We start from the raw sequence: 15002 nt of genomic DNA on the forward strand, positions 1-15002 counted from the left end.
CATATACATTTTCTTAAGCATACATCAAATTACATCCATGAAATAAATATTTATGAAGATATTTAGAAATCTAACCTAACAAAATCAACACTCCAATGGTCTAATTTGATTGATGATCATAAGCATAGAAAAGAATAGAAGCAATAGAAATAGACCGAATATTCTACGGATGACTTTGTTTTATTGACGCATTTCTCGGACGACTTTTACTTCTTGTAATAATTGTAAACACACCGCTTAACACACGAACCAAACAAAACCATAGAGCATAAGCATATCTTTTCTCTCTCTCTCTCTCTAAAAAAAAATCTTAAATTAGGATTTTCAAGATATAAGATTACTATACTCTCTTATCCTTGTCGCATTCTTATTGCTCTCTCTCGGTAATTAATTATTAATTTAATATTATAAAAAAACGATAGAGAAAAAAACAGTAATTGTTGAAAGAGAAGAAGCATCATCATCATCATCTTCAGAACCCCCAATTTCTTCCTCTCACCCACCCATTCTAATCGAGAAATCAATCCTCTTTCTTCTCTGGTAATCATTTCTTCATCTTCATTCTATCATCAATTTCATTCTTCTATGTTCAATTTACGCTCTTACTATGCTTTTTCTTGCAAAGCGATTTTTTAGGGGTGGTTAAAAAATTGTCTGAATTCGACTTTTTTTTTTTCAGTTAAAAAATTCTCACATCCTATTTTTTCGGTTTCTGTTTTGATGATCGCGTCGACGCTATTTTGTTCCGTGTTCAATTTTTTGTTTTTTTTTCTTCATCTGTCTCTACCCCTTTGTTTCAAATATGTATAATCGATTTGGTTTGGTTTGTTTTGGTTCGTCTGAAAGGGTAGGAATGTTGGATTGGGTACTGTGAAGTTTCGTTCTTTTGATGATTTTGGAGATGTTTGTTGTTATTGATTTGAACCTGATTGTTGTTGAGCTTGTGTAGTATGTTAGCTTTTTGTGTCTTAGGATGCTGAGTTAATTTCCCTTTTTGGTATAGTGATGAGAAATGAAGGGAGAGGAAAAGATTTCGATTGAGATATATTGTAAATCTTAATACTCTTAGAGAATAGAGATGTTGATTAATCATTATTTAGCTTCTTCGAATTGTTTAGTTTCCTTTTACCAAAACTGTTTCTGCGATTAAATTAAATTTTCAGCACAATATAATTTCTTGAATTTTATGGATAGTTGGTTTTCTTGTTATGTATATGATTTTTTCTTCTTCATCTCCATTTGGTCCCTTTGCATTTGTCGTGTACCCTTCCGAACGCCTACTAATCTCTTTTCCGGGAGATAATGTATTGTCAAAACTAAAGATGTTTACAACCCAACTTGTAGCTCAATTGGCCTAAGGATATTAAGACTCGGTGTAGTGTCTGTTTCGGAGGTTCACTTCTTCATGATGCAACCTTTTTCCTTTCCTTCTGAAGTTATTGTGCCTTTTATATAACCTCCCGAAAGAATTACATTCTTCTTTTGCTTTAACCATAATTCTCATAGCTTTGTCGTTACTAGCACCACATCCAGTTTACCTTAGTGTTTCAATAATCCAACAGTTGGGAGATGTTTTAAAGTTGGAGATTTGTTTTTAAAGGTTAATTGTTTGCTTGCTATCTTGGTGGAAATTAAACATGCAACAGTGATGAGCATTCAAATTTGTTACAGTTGTCTTGGTTGGTATGTGGGGTGTAAAATTGTCATGGAAATAATCACTAATCAACATATACAAAATTAGTTTTTTTCCCCCTTATCTCATTTGTCCTGTCTGGATCTTCTGTCGAGGATGTATATGAGCTCCTTATCATTGAATCAGAAATTATTGGTCCAACAACAATACATGTTTGAGCTTTTTAGCTAGTTCTATCTTATTCATGTGTTGCTGGAATAGTTTTTGCTTCATAGCAAATTGTTTCAGTCACATTTGCTTATGTATCTATGCTCAATTTATTGCATCAATAAAATGGGTTAATTCTTAGTGTGTCTAGCAAAACATGCTATATACTTCAGTTTTACGGCCAATGTGTCATCCGCAGGTTATATGTACGACTCTTTTGTGCATTTTATACATAGCTTGAGATTTGATTATCTATGTATTTTCTTTTCATTAATTTAGGTGGGATATCTTGGTTTTGATGCAAGGTCAAAGGAGGACTATTGGGTCCTTCCCGGCAATTGTTAGCAAGATGCCAGGTCCTAGTTCTAACGGCACTGATATGAATCATCAGTCTTCCTTGAATCATGTGCAGAATTCAGTAGATTTTCGACTGTCAGATTACAGGGGGTCTTCTGGTGAGACTGCATGTTTACGTGGTAGTGGTCCTAATGTGACCTTTAATGGCTGGAATACCGGTGAACACAGTTCTGGACTGAATCTGATCAACCAAGTCAATGATGATGCTCTAATATCAGAACATAGATTGTCTTCTTCATGTAGTGCTATTGCCGAGGATGGTCAGAGACCTGAAGAAAGGCAATTACTTGGGAACCAATCCAGAATTCATCCTTCCTTTTTGCAAGGTTCCAGCTCTAATCATACAGCTCAGAATATTAATCTCGGTATGGGGCACATTGGCAACTCTTCTGACCGTGGGAAAGGAAAAGAAACTGGTAGTGGTGGGAATAGCACCAATCCAGGTGGATTAGATAGAGAGAAGATAATACTTGGCAGCTCGTCATTCAATCACACAGGAGCTTCGTCTGCAAGCTCTGGATACATGGCATGGGGAGATAGCAGTAGTTCAAGTTCTTCTTTAGCTAATTGGGGTCCTTCCTGCAAGAGAAAGACCCTTGAAGGTAGTTCTATGCAACTATGTACCGGGGGAAGTTCGAGTTCTCTTGTACAAACTGAAAATGGTTACTGGCCTGCTGATTCTGTTGATCTTAATGTTCCTGGAAGCTTAGGTGATCTGTCACCTTTAGACGATTTTCGTGTTACTAGCCCTCCATTTCAGCAGAATACAAGAAATGAAGCTTCTAATATGTTCCCTTCAGTGATAGGTGTAGCGGAAAATGTGGAAAGGCCTCTAAGAAACTTTGATAGGAGAATAACCCATTTACAGCATCCGGAATCTGTACCTCTCAATTTAACATCAACTGGGAGTGCTAGACATCAGAATTATCCTTCTCCACATCAAACACCTGGCTCTCTCTCATTTAGCGAGTCCTTGGATTTGAGGTTAACAGCTGGAGTAACAGCTGCTAATTCTGTTGTGCCACAAACCCAGTCACCTTCCCTACACATGCATCCTTTTCCGTGGAATAGAGGTGCTAATCATAGAGTGGCCAGATCATCAAGTTCTTATAACTCGGGAGAAAGAGCAGTACGCGAAGATTTTAACTTAAGAATCTTCCCAAGAGATGGTACTGAGCATCCCATGAATTTGCCTGCATCTTCAGGACATGAACCTGCAGGTTGGTATACATCTTCTAATAATGTGAACAACGCCGGAGGTATACCTCCTCCATCCTGGATTGGATCTAGTTCAAATGTCCACTCGTTACCTAATCCTAGCTGGACTTTTAACCATGAAGTCCCAACAGAAAATCTACAGAGAGTTTCAGAGTTCAGTCCTTGGTCCCTTTTTCCATCAATCAGCTCAGCATCTGGGGCTCATAATGGCCATTCCCCCTCTACTTCCGGCCCTCTTTCTTTTTCTCAGGGTTCTAGCAGCAGTCAACCACATCCAAGAACATCATATTTGATGGAAAGAAGGGGGGATGTACTCCCTGCTCCTCATTCACTGCGAACATTACCCGCTGACAATGAGGGAAGACGCCGGCTCATATCTGAGGTATTATTTCTACTTTCTTACTTTTTACAAGATATGCTGCACTGACTTTTATTTAAAGGCTATGCCATGCTGGTATGATGATATTCCTTTACTAAATATGCTCAAATAGCCTGGATTTACAATTCAAACAGCAGGAAATATTTATTGGTGAATAAATAGTACAACTTCACTGATTCATACTATTGCTTATGGTCTGGATATTCTTCTTATTTCTGTTTGCTGCCACATTTTTATAATTTCAGTTTCCTTACAAGCAGCGTAGCTTATTTTTATCAGCCAATTAATAAGCATTTCGATCAAATAAAATTTGAAAAACAAATTAGCTAAATTTGGTGCCTACCTGAACTAACTATGCAGTTGTTCTATGTGACAGATTCGCCAAGTCTTGATTGCAATGCGGAGGGGTGAGAGCTTACGAGCTGAGGTTTGAACTTTAGTTTATGATTATGATGATTATATATATTGGCTAAATATGGCATGCATATGTTGTTTCGTGGGGTGTTAGAATTCCTATTCAGCCATGTTTGTGATGAGAGAATTCTCAATATAGTTTTCTCAATTTCTGTTTTTGTATTTCTTCAAATGATTACAAAGCGATTGAGACCTATTTGTATAACCATAGATCTCAATTTAGTTAGTTACAAGGCTCCTTAAATCTAGGGGTCAGTTTCCTAGATTTTAGGAGTTAGTCAGGGGTAGTTATACGGGCTAGGATACTGTGCAGCCAGTGCACAGTAAGAACTATATTGACTGGTTGATACCAGTTCCTTAATATCCCCTGCGAGCTGAACTGTGGGGGAGACACATGAATCCCTCACGGTGAGCTTGTTCCTGAACTCCCCAAATTTGGAAGGTGGCAGGGCCTTGGTGAGAATATCAGCACACTGCTGATATCTGGCCGCAGTGTCAAATAGCAGCGCCATGGCCACTATCGCGGATATACATGGCGGTTTTTGGGCTTGCTGCGATGGTAAATATCGGCCGATATTGCGGGTTTTTCTGCCATAGTTCGCTATAACGGCGTCACAAAGCGGCGATATGGTCGAATTTTGGCTCTCCGCCATGGATCGCCATCCGCCATCGACAACACTGATATCCAGGAATATGCAGAACCTGAAGTTGCTTTGCCAACACCTTCTCTTTGACAAAGAAGAGATCTAGTTCCATGTGCTTAGTTTGAGCATGGAGAATAGGATTATGAGCTCGGGCAATGGTGCTCATGTTACCACAGTTGGTTGGAGGTGCATAGGAGATTCCCAACTCTTGGAGAAGTGATTGGATCCAAAGGAGTTCTGAAGTGGCAAGAGCCTGGCTGTGATATTCAGCTTCAGTACTGGAGCGAGATATATCTGGTTGCTTCTTGGCTCACCAAGAAATGAGTGTGTGACCTAGAAAGACCCAGACCCCCAATCAGCATCACAAAAAGCTTGAAGAGAGATAGGAAAGTGTATGGTAGGTGCTAGATGAAGACCCCAACTGATGGTGCCCTTAAGATACCTGAGAATTCGTTTGGCAACTGGCGGAATAGACTCAAGGTGCTGCCATGAACTGACACATTTTGTTAACAGTAAAGCAAATGGCAGATCTACTGATGGTAGCATACTGTAAGGCTCCAACCATAGACCTATACATGGTTAGATAATATAAGGTATCAGAGCCATTTTTTGAGAGTTTCAAGCCAGCCACCATAGGAGATGATAGTGGGTTGGACTCAAGCATGTGGGTTTTGGTGAGCAAATCTTTTATGTATTTGCCTTGGGAGAGTGACATAGATCCATTATCCTTGTTCTTGACTTCTATGCCTAAGAAATAGTCAAGCTGACCTAGATCCTTGAGAGACCTAGATCCTTGAGAGAGAACACTGAGTGAAGCTTAGAAATCATAGATTGAGCGAACACCTTGTTATTACTAGTGACGATGATATCATCAGCATAAACTAGCATGTAGACCAAGTTGGGACCTTTGGAGTATATAAATAGAGGGATCACATTTGCCTGGTGCAAATCCAAGATGAATGAGAGTTCTTGAGTCTATCAAACCAAAGCCCTAGGGGCTTGTTTTAGACCAATATAGCGCCTTATGAAGTTTACACACTAAAGACTTGTTGGATGACTCAAAATCAGGAGGTTGAGTCATGAACATTTCTTCTTCTAGAAGACCAGTCAGAAATGCATTGTTGACATCAAGCTGGTGCAAGTGCCACCCCTCAGACAATGCTAAAGGGAGTATGATCTTGACAGTGACTGATTTTATGACTGGAGAGAATGTTTCTGTATAATCATCCCCATATCTTTGATGAAATCCTTTGGCAACCAGCCTGACTTTGTCTTTTTTTATGGGCCCACCAGGGTTTTCTTTGACCCTAAACACCCACTTGCACCGAATAGAAAGTTTGCCAGGAGGCAAAGGATCAAGATACCAAGTTCCATTCCTCACTAGGGCATCATACTCCTGAGTCATTGAGGCCAACCATGTTGGATCAGAGAGGGCCTGCTTGGTATTTCTTGGTTAAGCATGTGCTATTAAAAGTGTGTGATGTAGTCTAGGAACACAATACCATCTTTTGATCTAGTAGTCATGGGGTGAGTGTTGACTGGTTGTGGCTTAGTAATAGGATGAATAGGTGAGTTTTGGGAGGATGACTTGGAGAAGCCATTGGGGAGACTACATCCTTGAAGAAGATTCAACGGGTGAAGGCTGAATTTCTGGAGGTTGGTGTTCAGGAGTTGCAGTAGAGGTCAATGGTGTAGGAATGGCAATAATGGGTTGAGAACTGATAGTAGTTGAGTATGGGACAGTATGTATGGTGGCAGGTATGTGTGTGTTGCTTTGTGTGGGGAGAGAGGAAGGTGGAGAGAATAACTTATGATAAGGGAAATTTAAAACTACACCCTTGGAGATATATAGTCTACCACTAAGGGCAAGACACTTATAACCTTTGTGGGATGTAGAGTAGCCTAAGAAGAGACACCCTTGAGACCTAAACTGTAGCTTATGCTTGTTGTAACTTGTAAGGTCTGAGTAGGGGGAAATAAGAGCAGCCAAAACACTCGAGACTTGTAGTCAGGTGTAGTGCGAAAAAGTTTAGTGTAAGGAACTTGAAAACTTAGAGAAGAGGTTGGAAGTCTGTTGATGAGATATACACTAGAGCTTGAAGCAACATTCCCATATTTGGAAGGGTAAGGATGCTTGAAAAAGGAGTATGAGGCCCATTTCAACTATGTGTGTGTTTACTTTCCACCACCCCATTTTGATGATGTGTGTGTGGGCAAATTACCCTATGATGAATGCTAGACTTGTTTAGGCGTTGAGTGAAGGGACGAAATTCCCCACCCCAATCAGTTTGGATTTCTTTGATTTTGAAGGGAAATTTTGTTCCATCATAAGTTTGAATTGCTCAAAGATGGTGATAGCTTCAAATGTGTTATTGAGAAGATAAAACCATGTCAATCTTGTGAGTGCATCCAAAGAGGTAATGTAGTAGTGAAAACCCATTTGTGGAAGTAAAGGAGCAGGGCCCCATAAGTCACTAAAGACTAGTGCAAGAGGTGAAGTGTAATTTATGGTAAAAGAGTGAGAAGGGAGCTTGTGAGCTTTCCCTAAGCAACACGAAGAGCAAAAATCCAATGTGCCTTTATTAGTTAAAGGAATGTTCCAATTATTTAGCACAAGTCTTTGAATTTCAGTACAAGGATGGCCAAGTCTATTGTGCTATAGTGAGAAGGAATGAGCACTATTTTTTAGCAGTAATAATATTAGTATAGGTGAGGCATGAAGAAGCTTGTGGTTGAAGCATCAGGCTTGGAAACATGTAGAGGCCATCACTGCCCAAACTTCCTTGAAGTAAGACTTCTTTAGTGGCCTGTGATTTGACAAAGCATGTGTCGGGATGAAGCTCAAAGAGGACCTTGTTGACTTTAGCAAATTTATTCACTCTTAATAAATTTCTTGTGATGGTAGGTACATGGAGTAAATGATGTAAAGTGAGTGTAGAGGATATGTGTAATGGTGAGGTGAAATTAGAAGTGCCAATAGATGAAACAAACAAACCTTGTCCATTGCCAATATATATTTGATCAGGGCCTTCAACGTGAGAGTGTTGCTGAATGTTGCCACCATTAGGAGTCACATGGTGGGTAGCACCAGAATCTGAATACCAATTGGTAGTAGGAGTCAAATCTGAGTTGAGATACAATGCTTGAGGAGCTTGTGTGGAACCTGTTAGGAAAGCATGGACTGAACTTGATATGTGAATTTGAAGGAGGAAATGCAAACTGTTGTACTGAGTTCTGTGCAGGATTGATGTAAGATGGATGAGGTGCAGAGTTTTGTGCAGTGTTGTGAGGCATCATTAATTGAAGCATAGCTGGAAGTGACATGGAAGGATAGGGCACATGATATTGAGGGCCAAAGATACTCCATGCTGAGTAAGGCCATGGTAAGGGCTGAGAATGAGCATGTGAAGTAGGAATTCGAGTGTGTGATCTGTGCAATGAGATGGCCACGAAGGAGTATCATATGCTTATGACTCTTCTTGAGAAATGGTAAGGAAGAAATCTCTTTTGAAGCAATGATAGCAGACAGATGCCTCATGTCTAAACTTTCTACATACTTGAAGACTGGTTGAGTAAGTCTCAACAGAGGAATTAGGGTTTGACGCTGTGAAATGAACTTGAGGATCCGCTGTTTAAGGTGTGTCGTTTGAAGCAGTAAATGTCACTGTTAGATTCGCATTTGCATAAGCAATCGTGTTCTTGTGAAACCGGTCCAGTCGCCACTCATGACAGAGAAAAAGAGTTTCAACTTCTTCTATGGAAAGAGTGCCAAATTTTCCTGCCTTGAAGCTGACTGTAGATTCAAAATCTTGAGTTAATCCTTTGAGGATTACATCAAGGTGCTTGCGTGGAGAAATCGGTTAACCAATGAGATTGATAGATCCAATCGTTTGAACATGAAGGAGGAATTCAGAAATTGAGTTATTGCAGTTTTCGAGCTTTGCGTGTCTAAGTTCAGATCGAAGCTGGCAGAGCTTCGCCGCTGTGTGTTGTTGGAAGTAGGCCTGAATTTCGCCCCAAAGCGAAGCGTATCACAAGATATAGTTGATTGCAGCCATGCGAGGAGTAATTGATCTTGTTGTTCTCATAACTCTAACTGAGGAGAAATGCGATCATGATTCACATCATCAATTGAAGCATTCTTGACTGGAATTTTAGGATTGAGCAAGAAATGATGAAGCTTATGAGCTTTGATTACAGGTTCTACCTGATTACACCACATGAGGTAATTCTCTGAATCAAGCTTTTCAGAGATGGCAGAAAATGCATGTTTGCGCATTGGGGAAGAAGGCACAATCTGCTGCGCTGGTGTGGGAGGACCAGAGGCCTCAGGATCGAAGGGAGCTTCTACTGATACCATGTTAGAATTCCTATTAAGTAATGATTGTGATGAGAGAATTCTCAATATAGTTTTCTCAATTTCTGTTATTTGTATTTCTTCAAATGATTACAAAGTGATTGAGATCTATGTATAGAACCATAGATCTCAATTTAGTTAGTTAGGGGTCAGTTTCCTAGATTTTAGGAGTTAGTTAGGGGTAGTTAGTTATATGGGCTAGGATACTGTGCAGCTAGTGCACAGTAAGAACTATGTGGACTGTTTGATACCAGTTCCTTTAATACGCCGTATTATCGCCATTGGTTTCTTCAATTATTGCACTTGATGATTTTTCCACAGCCCTATGTCTCTTATCTGAGGGAGATACTCATCTTCGGATGTCATACTTAAGAAATAGTTATTGGTAGAACCGGCTAATAGTATGCAGCAATCATAACATTAGATCCCATAAGTTGTATGTGAGTTGATTGGAAAATGTAATCAATAATAATGCTGGTTATATCTTCTGTTTCTTTACACTACATGTTTTTAGATTCAATTTTACCTATGTTTGTTCACAATTCTTTTCAAATTGATATCTTTGTTTATGCTTATAGTTAAGTTGCATATGAAATATCTGCTTTGAAGCAAGCAGAAGCATGTAGATTATTGAGAATGCTAACTTCACAACTTTTGCCTTCAATCCACATTTGCAATGTCAGGATTATATGCTCTTTGACCCTTTCCTATATCATGGCATGGCTGAAATGCACGACAGACACAGAGAAATGCGTCTTGATGTTGATAACATGTCATATGAGGTAAATAGAGGATATGTGGTACTCCCATCCATTAGCAATGTTGCTCTTTATAGTTCTGACTTCAACTTGGATTGCAGGAATTGTTGGCACTGGGGGAGCGTATAGGAGACGTAAGCACTGGACTGAACGAAGATATAATTCACAAGTTGATGAAGCAGCGATTTTACACATCTCTGATGACCGAGTCTTCTTCTGATCTTGAACCTTGCTGTATCTGTCAGGTATGAGTAATGGCTGATCCCGCCGGTATGATACAATGACGTGTCTGTCTAATTTATTCTGATACGGATCCTTAACTTATCCTGTTCTTCCTTATGATGACAGGAGGAATATACTGATGGACAGAAAATTGGTTCGCTGGATTGTGGGCATGAGTTTCACACTAACTGCATCAAGCAGTGGCTAATGCAGAAGAATATGTGTCCAATTTGCAAAACAACAGCCTTGGCCACGTGACCAGGAGATTCCATCCCTCCATACATATAATATCCATTTATCAGTTTGATATTGTTGTTGGCTCCATCTATTACTTTTTTTGTTTCATGAACTTCCTCTCATCTGTCAAGATCGAGAAAGAAAACGCAAAAAAAAAAAAAAAAAACATAAAAATGGAACATTGGTGGTTAAGGTCTATATAGTAGAATTACATTTATACTGTGATAACGGACAATTACATGTCCTTTATGATGGCTAAAAACACTTGAATTTTATTAATTTTCATTATGAATTTAAGACTGTTGTGATCGCGGAAGTGCTGAGTATACTGCATAATTGCTTGTTAATAGTGATATAGATTTTCGTTATCTGTTTGATTTATTGGTTTCAGTTGATGCCATTTTGCACTAACACTCTAAAATAATCTCAGAAGCTGAGCACACTTGAATTTTTTGTATGTTGCTTCTAAATTTTACTAAATGTTGATATTATCTCCCTTCCACTAGTTTGATGTGTTTCCATTCTTTTACTGCTTTGCGAGGGATTTGGATACTTTCACTCAAATTTTTCCTATTTTGTAAGGAAAAACCCAATCAGGTAAAAATCACCTAGAAAAATGCAATCCAAAATGCTCAGATAAAAGTAGTAATAAAAAAAATTGGTTTGAATGAAATTGATTATTGGCTTGAATGAAATTGATTATTGGCTCAATTTAGAGTTGAAAAATGGGGTATGAATTTCTCATAGTACCTACAACTCTGAAAAAAAAGTTGTGTTTGTGTTGGTGTTTGAATTAATTAATTAATTTTTAAAAATTATTATTAGTATTGAAGTGTTAATGTGAATGTAGTGTAATAATTATTAGTGTTAACGTGAGTGTTTTCATCCTACAACTTAAATTTGAAAATTGAGTAACTCGAAATTAATAATTGGCTGAAATTTAATTGAGATTTTTTGAAACTTATAAAAGTCTACAGTATTCAAAATATGTTTTAACTTTTTTATTGTGTTTGCATTTGAAGAAATTATATGAGATTTATTATATAGAAGATTTTTTTTTAAATTTTTTTTTATTCACGTTGTGTTTGCTTTTGAAGAAATTAAATGAGATTTATTATAGAGAAGATTTTTCTTAATTTTTTTTTATTCAGGATCCTGTATACAGTAAATTATAATTCAAAATCACTTTTTAACCTTCAGGATCAAAATAACAATTAAAAAAAAATACTCTATCTGAATTTGATATAAATCATAATGATATCTTTAGTAATATTATTTTAAATTCAGATTTAATATAAATTTGTAAAGAGATGACGTGCTTTTCCTTATTGGTAATATGTAAATATCTTTTTTCTTTCAAGTTTAATTCTTTTATATTTTTTCTTTAATTTTTTAAAATTTGATATTCAGTGTATGGCGGATTAATATGAACAACTAAGTTTACTATTTATTAGGGTGTAGGATTTATTAGCGAAAATTAAATTTATATTAAAATTCTGTATGTTCTCGTCTAACACAAGAACTATTAGTACTTACTGAAATTTGAACCCTAAATTATAAGAGGAGCATATTTTTAGATTCTTAGTCTTCTTCGATAAATCAATTCTAATGTTATGAGCCAGGCTAGAAATTTTTAAATAAAAATTACTTAAGTTTTTTTATAAGTCTATTTAATTAAAAAGACTAGGTTATGAGCCATAAAAAAAAGCCTTTTAAGTATATCAGACCGGCTATTTAAATAATTATGAAAAAATTTGTAATTTTATATTTTGTAGTTTGGATTAAAATATAACAGTAAAGTTTAGTTATTTTGAAGAACTTATGTAAATAAGCTGAAAAACATGAACAATATCATAAGTTGTTTTCATAAGTCTTTTCAAACAAATAGTATCACAAAATGTATGCTACTAAGTAAATTTGAATAAGTAAATGCAAACAAATATTTAATCACATTTATCTTATACTCTCCCCGTCTCAAAATAATTGTCATAGTTGATCATTTCATACAGATTTTTTTTTTTTGTGTAAGCAAGAAATATATTAATGGGAGAACTAAGGGTTCTCCAACCTTGATACACAAGATCGGACTAAATCCGACAAAAAAAGGAATATTACTAACCAATTACAATCACGATAAAAAAGATAGCGGATCTTTGCAAAAATCGTAAAAGTTACAATTGGAGTGAGTAATATCACCAAATAATGACCACCTCCACATCAAGAACTTGATTTTCCACACTATGTCATTTATATTCCAAACCTCATTTTTAAAGCAAAAGCCATTCCTTGTCAACCAAATAATCCAACAAGTGGCCAACCAAAACACCCCCAATTTACCTTCTTTAATACTTTTCAAACGACTCACGGCATACCATTCCATAAAAAGCGGAATGCAATCGTCCTCCTTCCAACCCGAATAATCCACCCACTCACCAATATCTTTCCAAACAAGTTTAATTACATGACATTTGAAGAAAAGATGGTCTCTATCCTCCAAATGAACCCCACAAAAGATACAATTTAAATTAGAAGTAGGAAAAGAAATACCTCTAACTTTTAAAAGATCTTTGGTTGGAAGCCTATTCACAAAAAGTCTCCATGCAAATGCTTTAATTTTAAAAGGTATCTCCATCTTCCAAATCTTTTCCAACGCCTCATCATTCCTATTAATGGGACCAAAAGGAATTCGCCGGGAAGCATACCGGCGATAACATGATGCTACCGAAAAAATCTTATCCGTCTCAATATTCCAACACACGGAATCCTTTTCCGAATTGCTACCCACAAAAGTTTCCAACAAGTTCCTAAGTGACAAAAGCTTAGATAATAAACCCGCCTCAACCACCTCCATCATCGGGATGCCCAAATCTCCCCATTTCCAAACACCGTCACTCCACCCTCCCATAACCGCTACGGAAACATTTTTCAATAAAGAAATCTCAAAAAGTTCCGGAAAAGCCTCCGACAAACAAACATCATTTAACCAACAAACCTCCCAAAATGGAGTGTTAAAACCATTGCCCACAACAAAACAACTATTCTCAAGAAAAGGATCTATATGATAAGCGGAAGAAATACCAACCTTTAGCATGTCCCGCCACCAAATAGAATAGGAGGAATTTTTTTTTTGAATCCCGCCACTAAAAAGGTGCATATTCACATCTCCATATCTCGCCTTCAAAACTTCCAACCACAACATCCTCCCCCCATTTGCAATTCTCCATCTCCACTTATTTAAAAGAGCTAGATTAAAGTCGTTTAAATCCTTAATATTTAAACCACCCTTTAAATAAGGCAAAGTCACACCCTTCCAACTAACCCAATGAATACGACGATTATCCGTCACTCCTCCCCATAAAAAATTGCATTGCAACTTAGAAAATTCACTTACCACTTTGGCCGGCATCTTATAGAAAGACATGGTGAAAATAGCTAAAGAACTCAAAATAGACTTTAAAAGAGTTATTCTTCCACCAAGGTTCAAAAAGCGATTTTTCCAACCCAACAAGCGATTCTTCATTTTATCCAAAAGCGGAGTCCACGTGCACTCTCTCCTCGGATTGAAGCCAATAGGAATGCCAAGGAAATAGAAGTTGCTATTTTCTACTTTGCAAGAAAGGTACAAAGAAGCCGCTTCCAAAAAATTCCTAGACACATTAATCCCTATCAACTTGCTTTTGTGAAAGTTAATTCCTAGACCCGAAACCAACTCAAAAGCTCTCAACACAACCTTGACCGCCTTCACATGTTTCCAAGATCCTTCTCCCACTAATAAAGTATCATCCGCGAATTGAAGGATATCTACACTACACCTCCGGTTAATCAAGAAATTCTCAAACTCATTAATTTCAATGGATTTTCGAACCAACCTCGAAAGAGCCTCCGACACAATAACAAAAAGAAAAGGGGAAAGAGGATCGCCTTGACGTAATCCCCTTTTCACCAAAAACTCTCTAGTAGGACTCCCGTTTACCACCACCGACATGTCACTTCTAAAAACCAATAATTCCATCCATCTCCTCCATTTACTACCAAAGCCCATTTTCAATAATAAATGTCTCAAAAAATTCCAAGAAACTTTATCATAAGCCTTCTCAAAATCAACTTTAAAAAGAAGACAAGATTTACCTTCTTTTTTAGCAAAATCCACCACTTCATTAGCCACTAAAACACCATCTAGCAATTGCCTTCCCGGAACAAAAGCGCTTTGACAAGGGGAAATAATAGAATGCAACACCGACTTCAATCTACCCGCTAACATCTTCGCCATAAATTTATACATGCAACCCACTAAACAAATTGGTCTATAGTCATCCAAAGAAAGAGGGTTCACGGTCTTCGGAATCAAAGCCAAAAAAGAAGAAGTAACCGCCTTTGATAATTGTCTTCCTTCGAAAAAGTGATCAAAAAATCTCAAGAAATCTTCTTTAATAAAAGACCAACATCTCTTTATAAAAAGAAAAGAGAACCCGTCCGGGCCCGGGCTTTTAGAACCTCCACAACTCTTTAGCGCTTCGATAATCTCATCTTCTTGAAAAGGTCTTTCAAGCCAAGTCTTATCTTCCTCACTAATACA

The 15002-nt window shown here is 37.4% G+C and overlaps 1 protein-coding gene across 3 annotated transcripts; it reads left to right on the plus strand.

Moving 5' to 3' along the window:
- The first annotated feature begins 347 nt into the window (after window positions 1–347).
- Window positions 348–10742, plus strand: LOC131602574 (E3 ubiquitin-protein ligase MBR2-like). Of its 3 annotated transcripts, none has more exons than XM_058874724.1 (6): window positions 348–540; window positions 2146–3797; window positions 4171–4221; window positions 9893–9991; window positions 10069–10212; window positions 10316–10742. In XM_058874724.1, the coding sequence occupies exons 2-6, from the start codon at window positions 2190–2192 to the stop codon at window positions 10445–10447; spliced, it is 2034 nt and encodes a 677-aa protein (XP_058730707.1). In that variant the 5' UTR covers window positions 348–540; window positions 2146–2189; the 3' UTR covers window positions 10448–10742. The 3 variants fall into 3 exon arrangements, with proteins under 3 accessions (XP_058730707.1, XP_058730706.1, XP_058730705.1); XM_058874723.1 differs by having other exon boundaries at window positions 350–540; window positions 2120–3797; XM_058874722.1 differs by lacking the exon at window positions 348–540 and adding an exon at window positions 593–2046.
- The last annotated feature ends 4260 nt before the right edge of the window (window positions 10743–15002 follow it).

The sequence above is a fragment of the Vicia villosa genome, linkage group LG5 (assembly GCF_029867415.1).
Source record: "Vicia villosa cultivar HV-30 ecotype Madison, WI linkage group LG5, Vvil1.0, whole genome shotgun sequence".
NCBI classification, from domain to species: Eukaryota; Viridiplantae; Streptophyta; class Magnoliopsida; order Fabales; family Fabaceae; genus Vicia; species Vicia villosa.

Coding starts and splice junctions, on each gene's coding strand:
- LOC131602574 (XM_058874722.1), top strand. CDS start 1,998: ATGCTATATACTTCAGTTTTACGGCCAATGTGTCATCCGCAGGTTATA. Junction 3,798..4,170: donor GACGCCGGCTCATATCTGAG/GTATTATTTCTA, acceptor TCTATGTGACAG/ATTCGCCAAGTCTTGATTGC. Junction 10,213..10,315: donor AACCTTGCTGTATCTGTCAG/GTATGAGTAATG, acceptor TTATGATGACAG/GAGGAATATACTGATGGACA.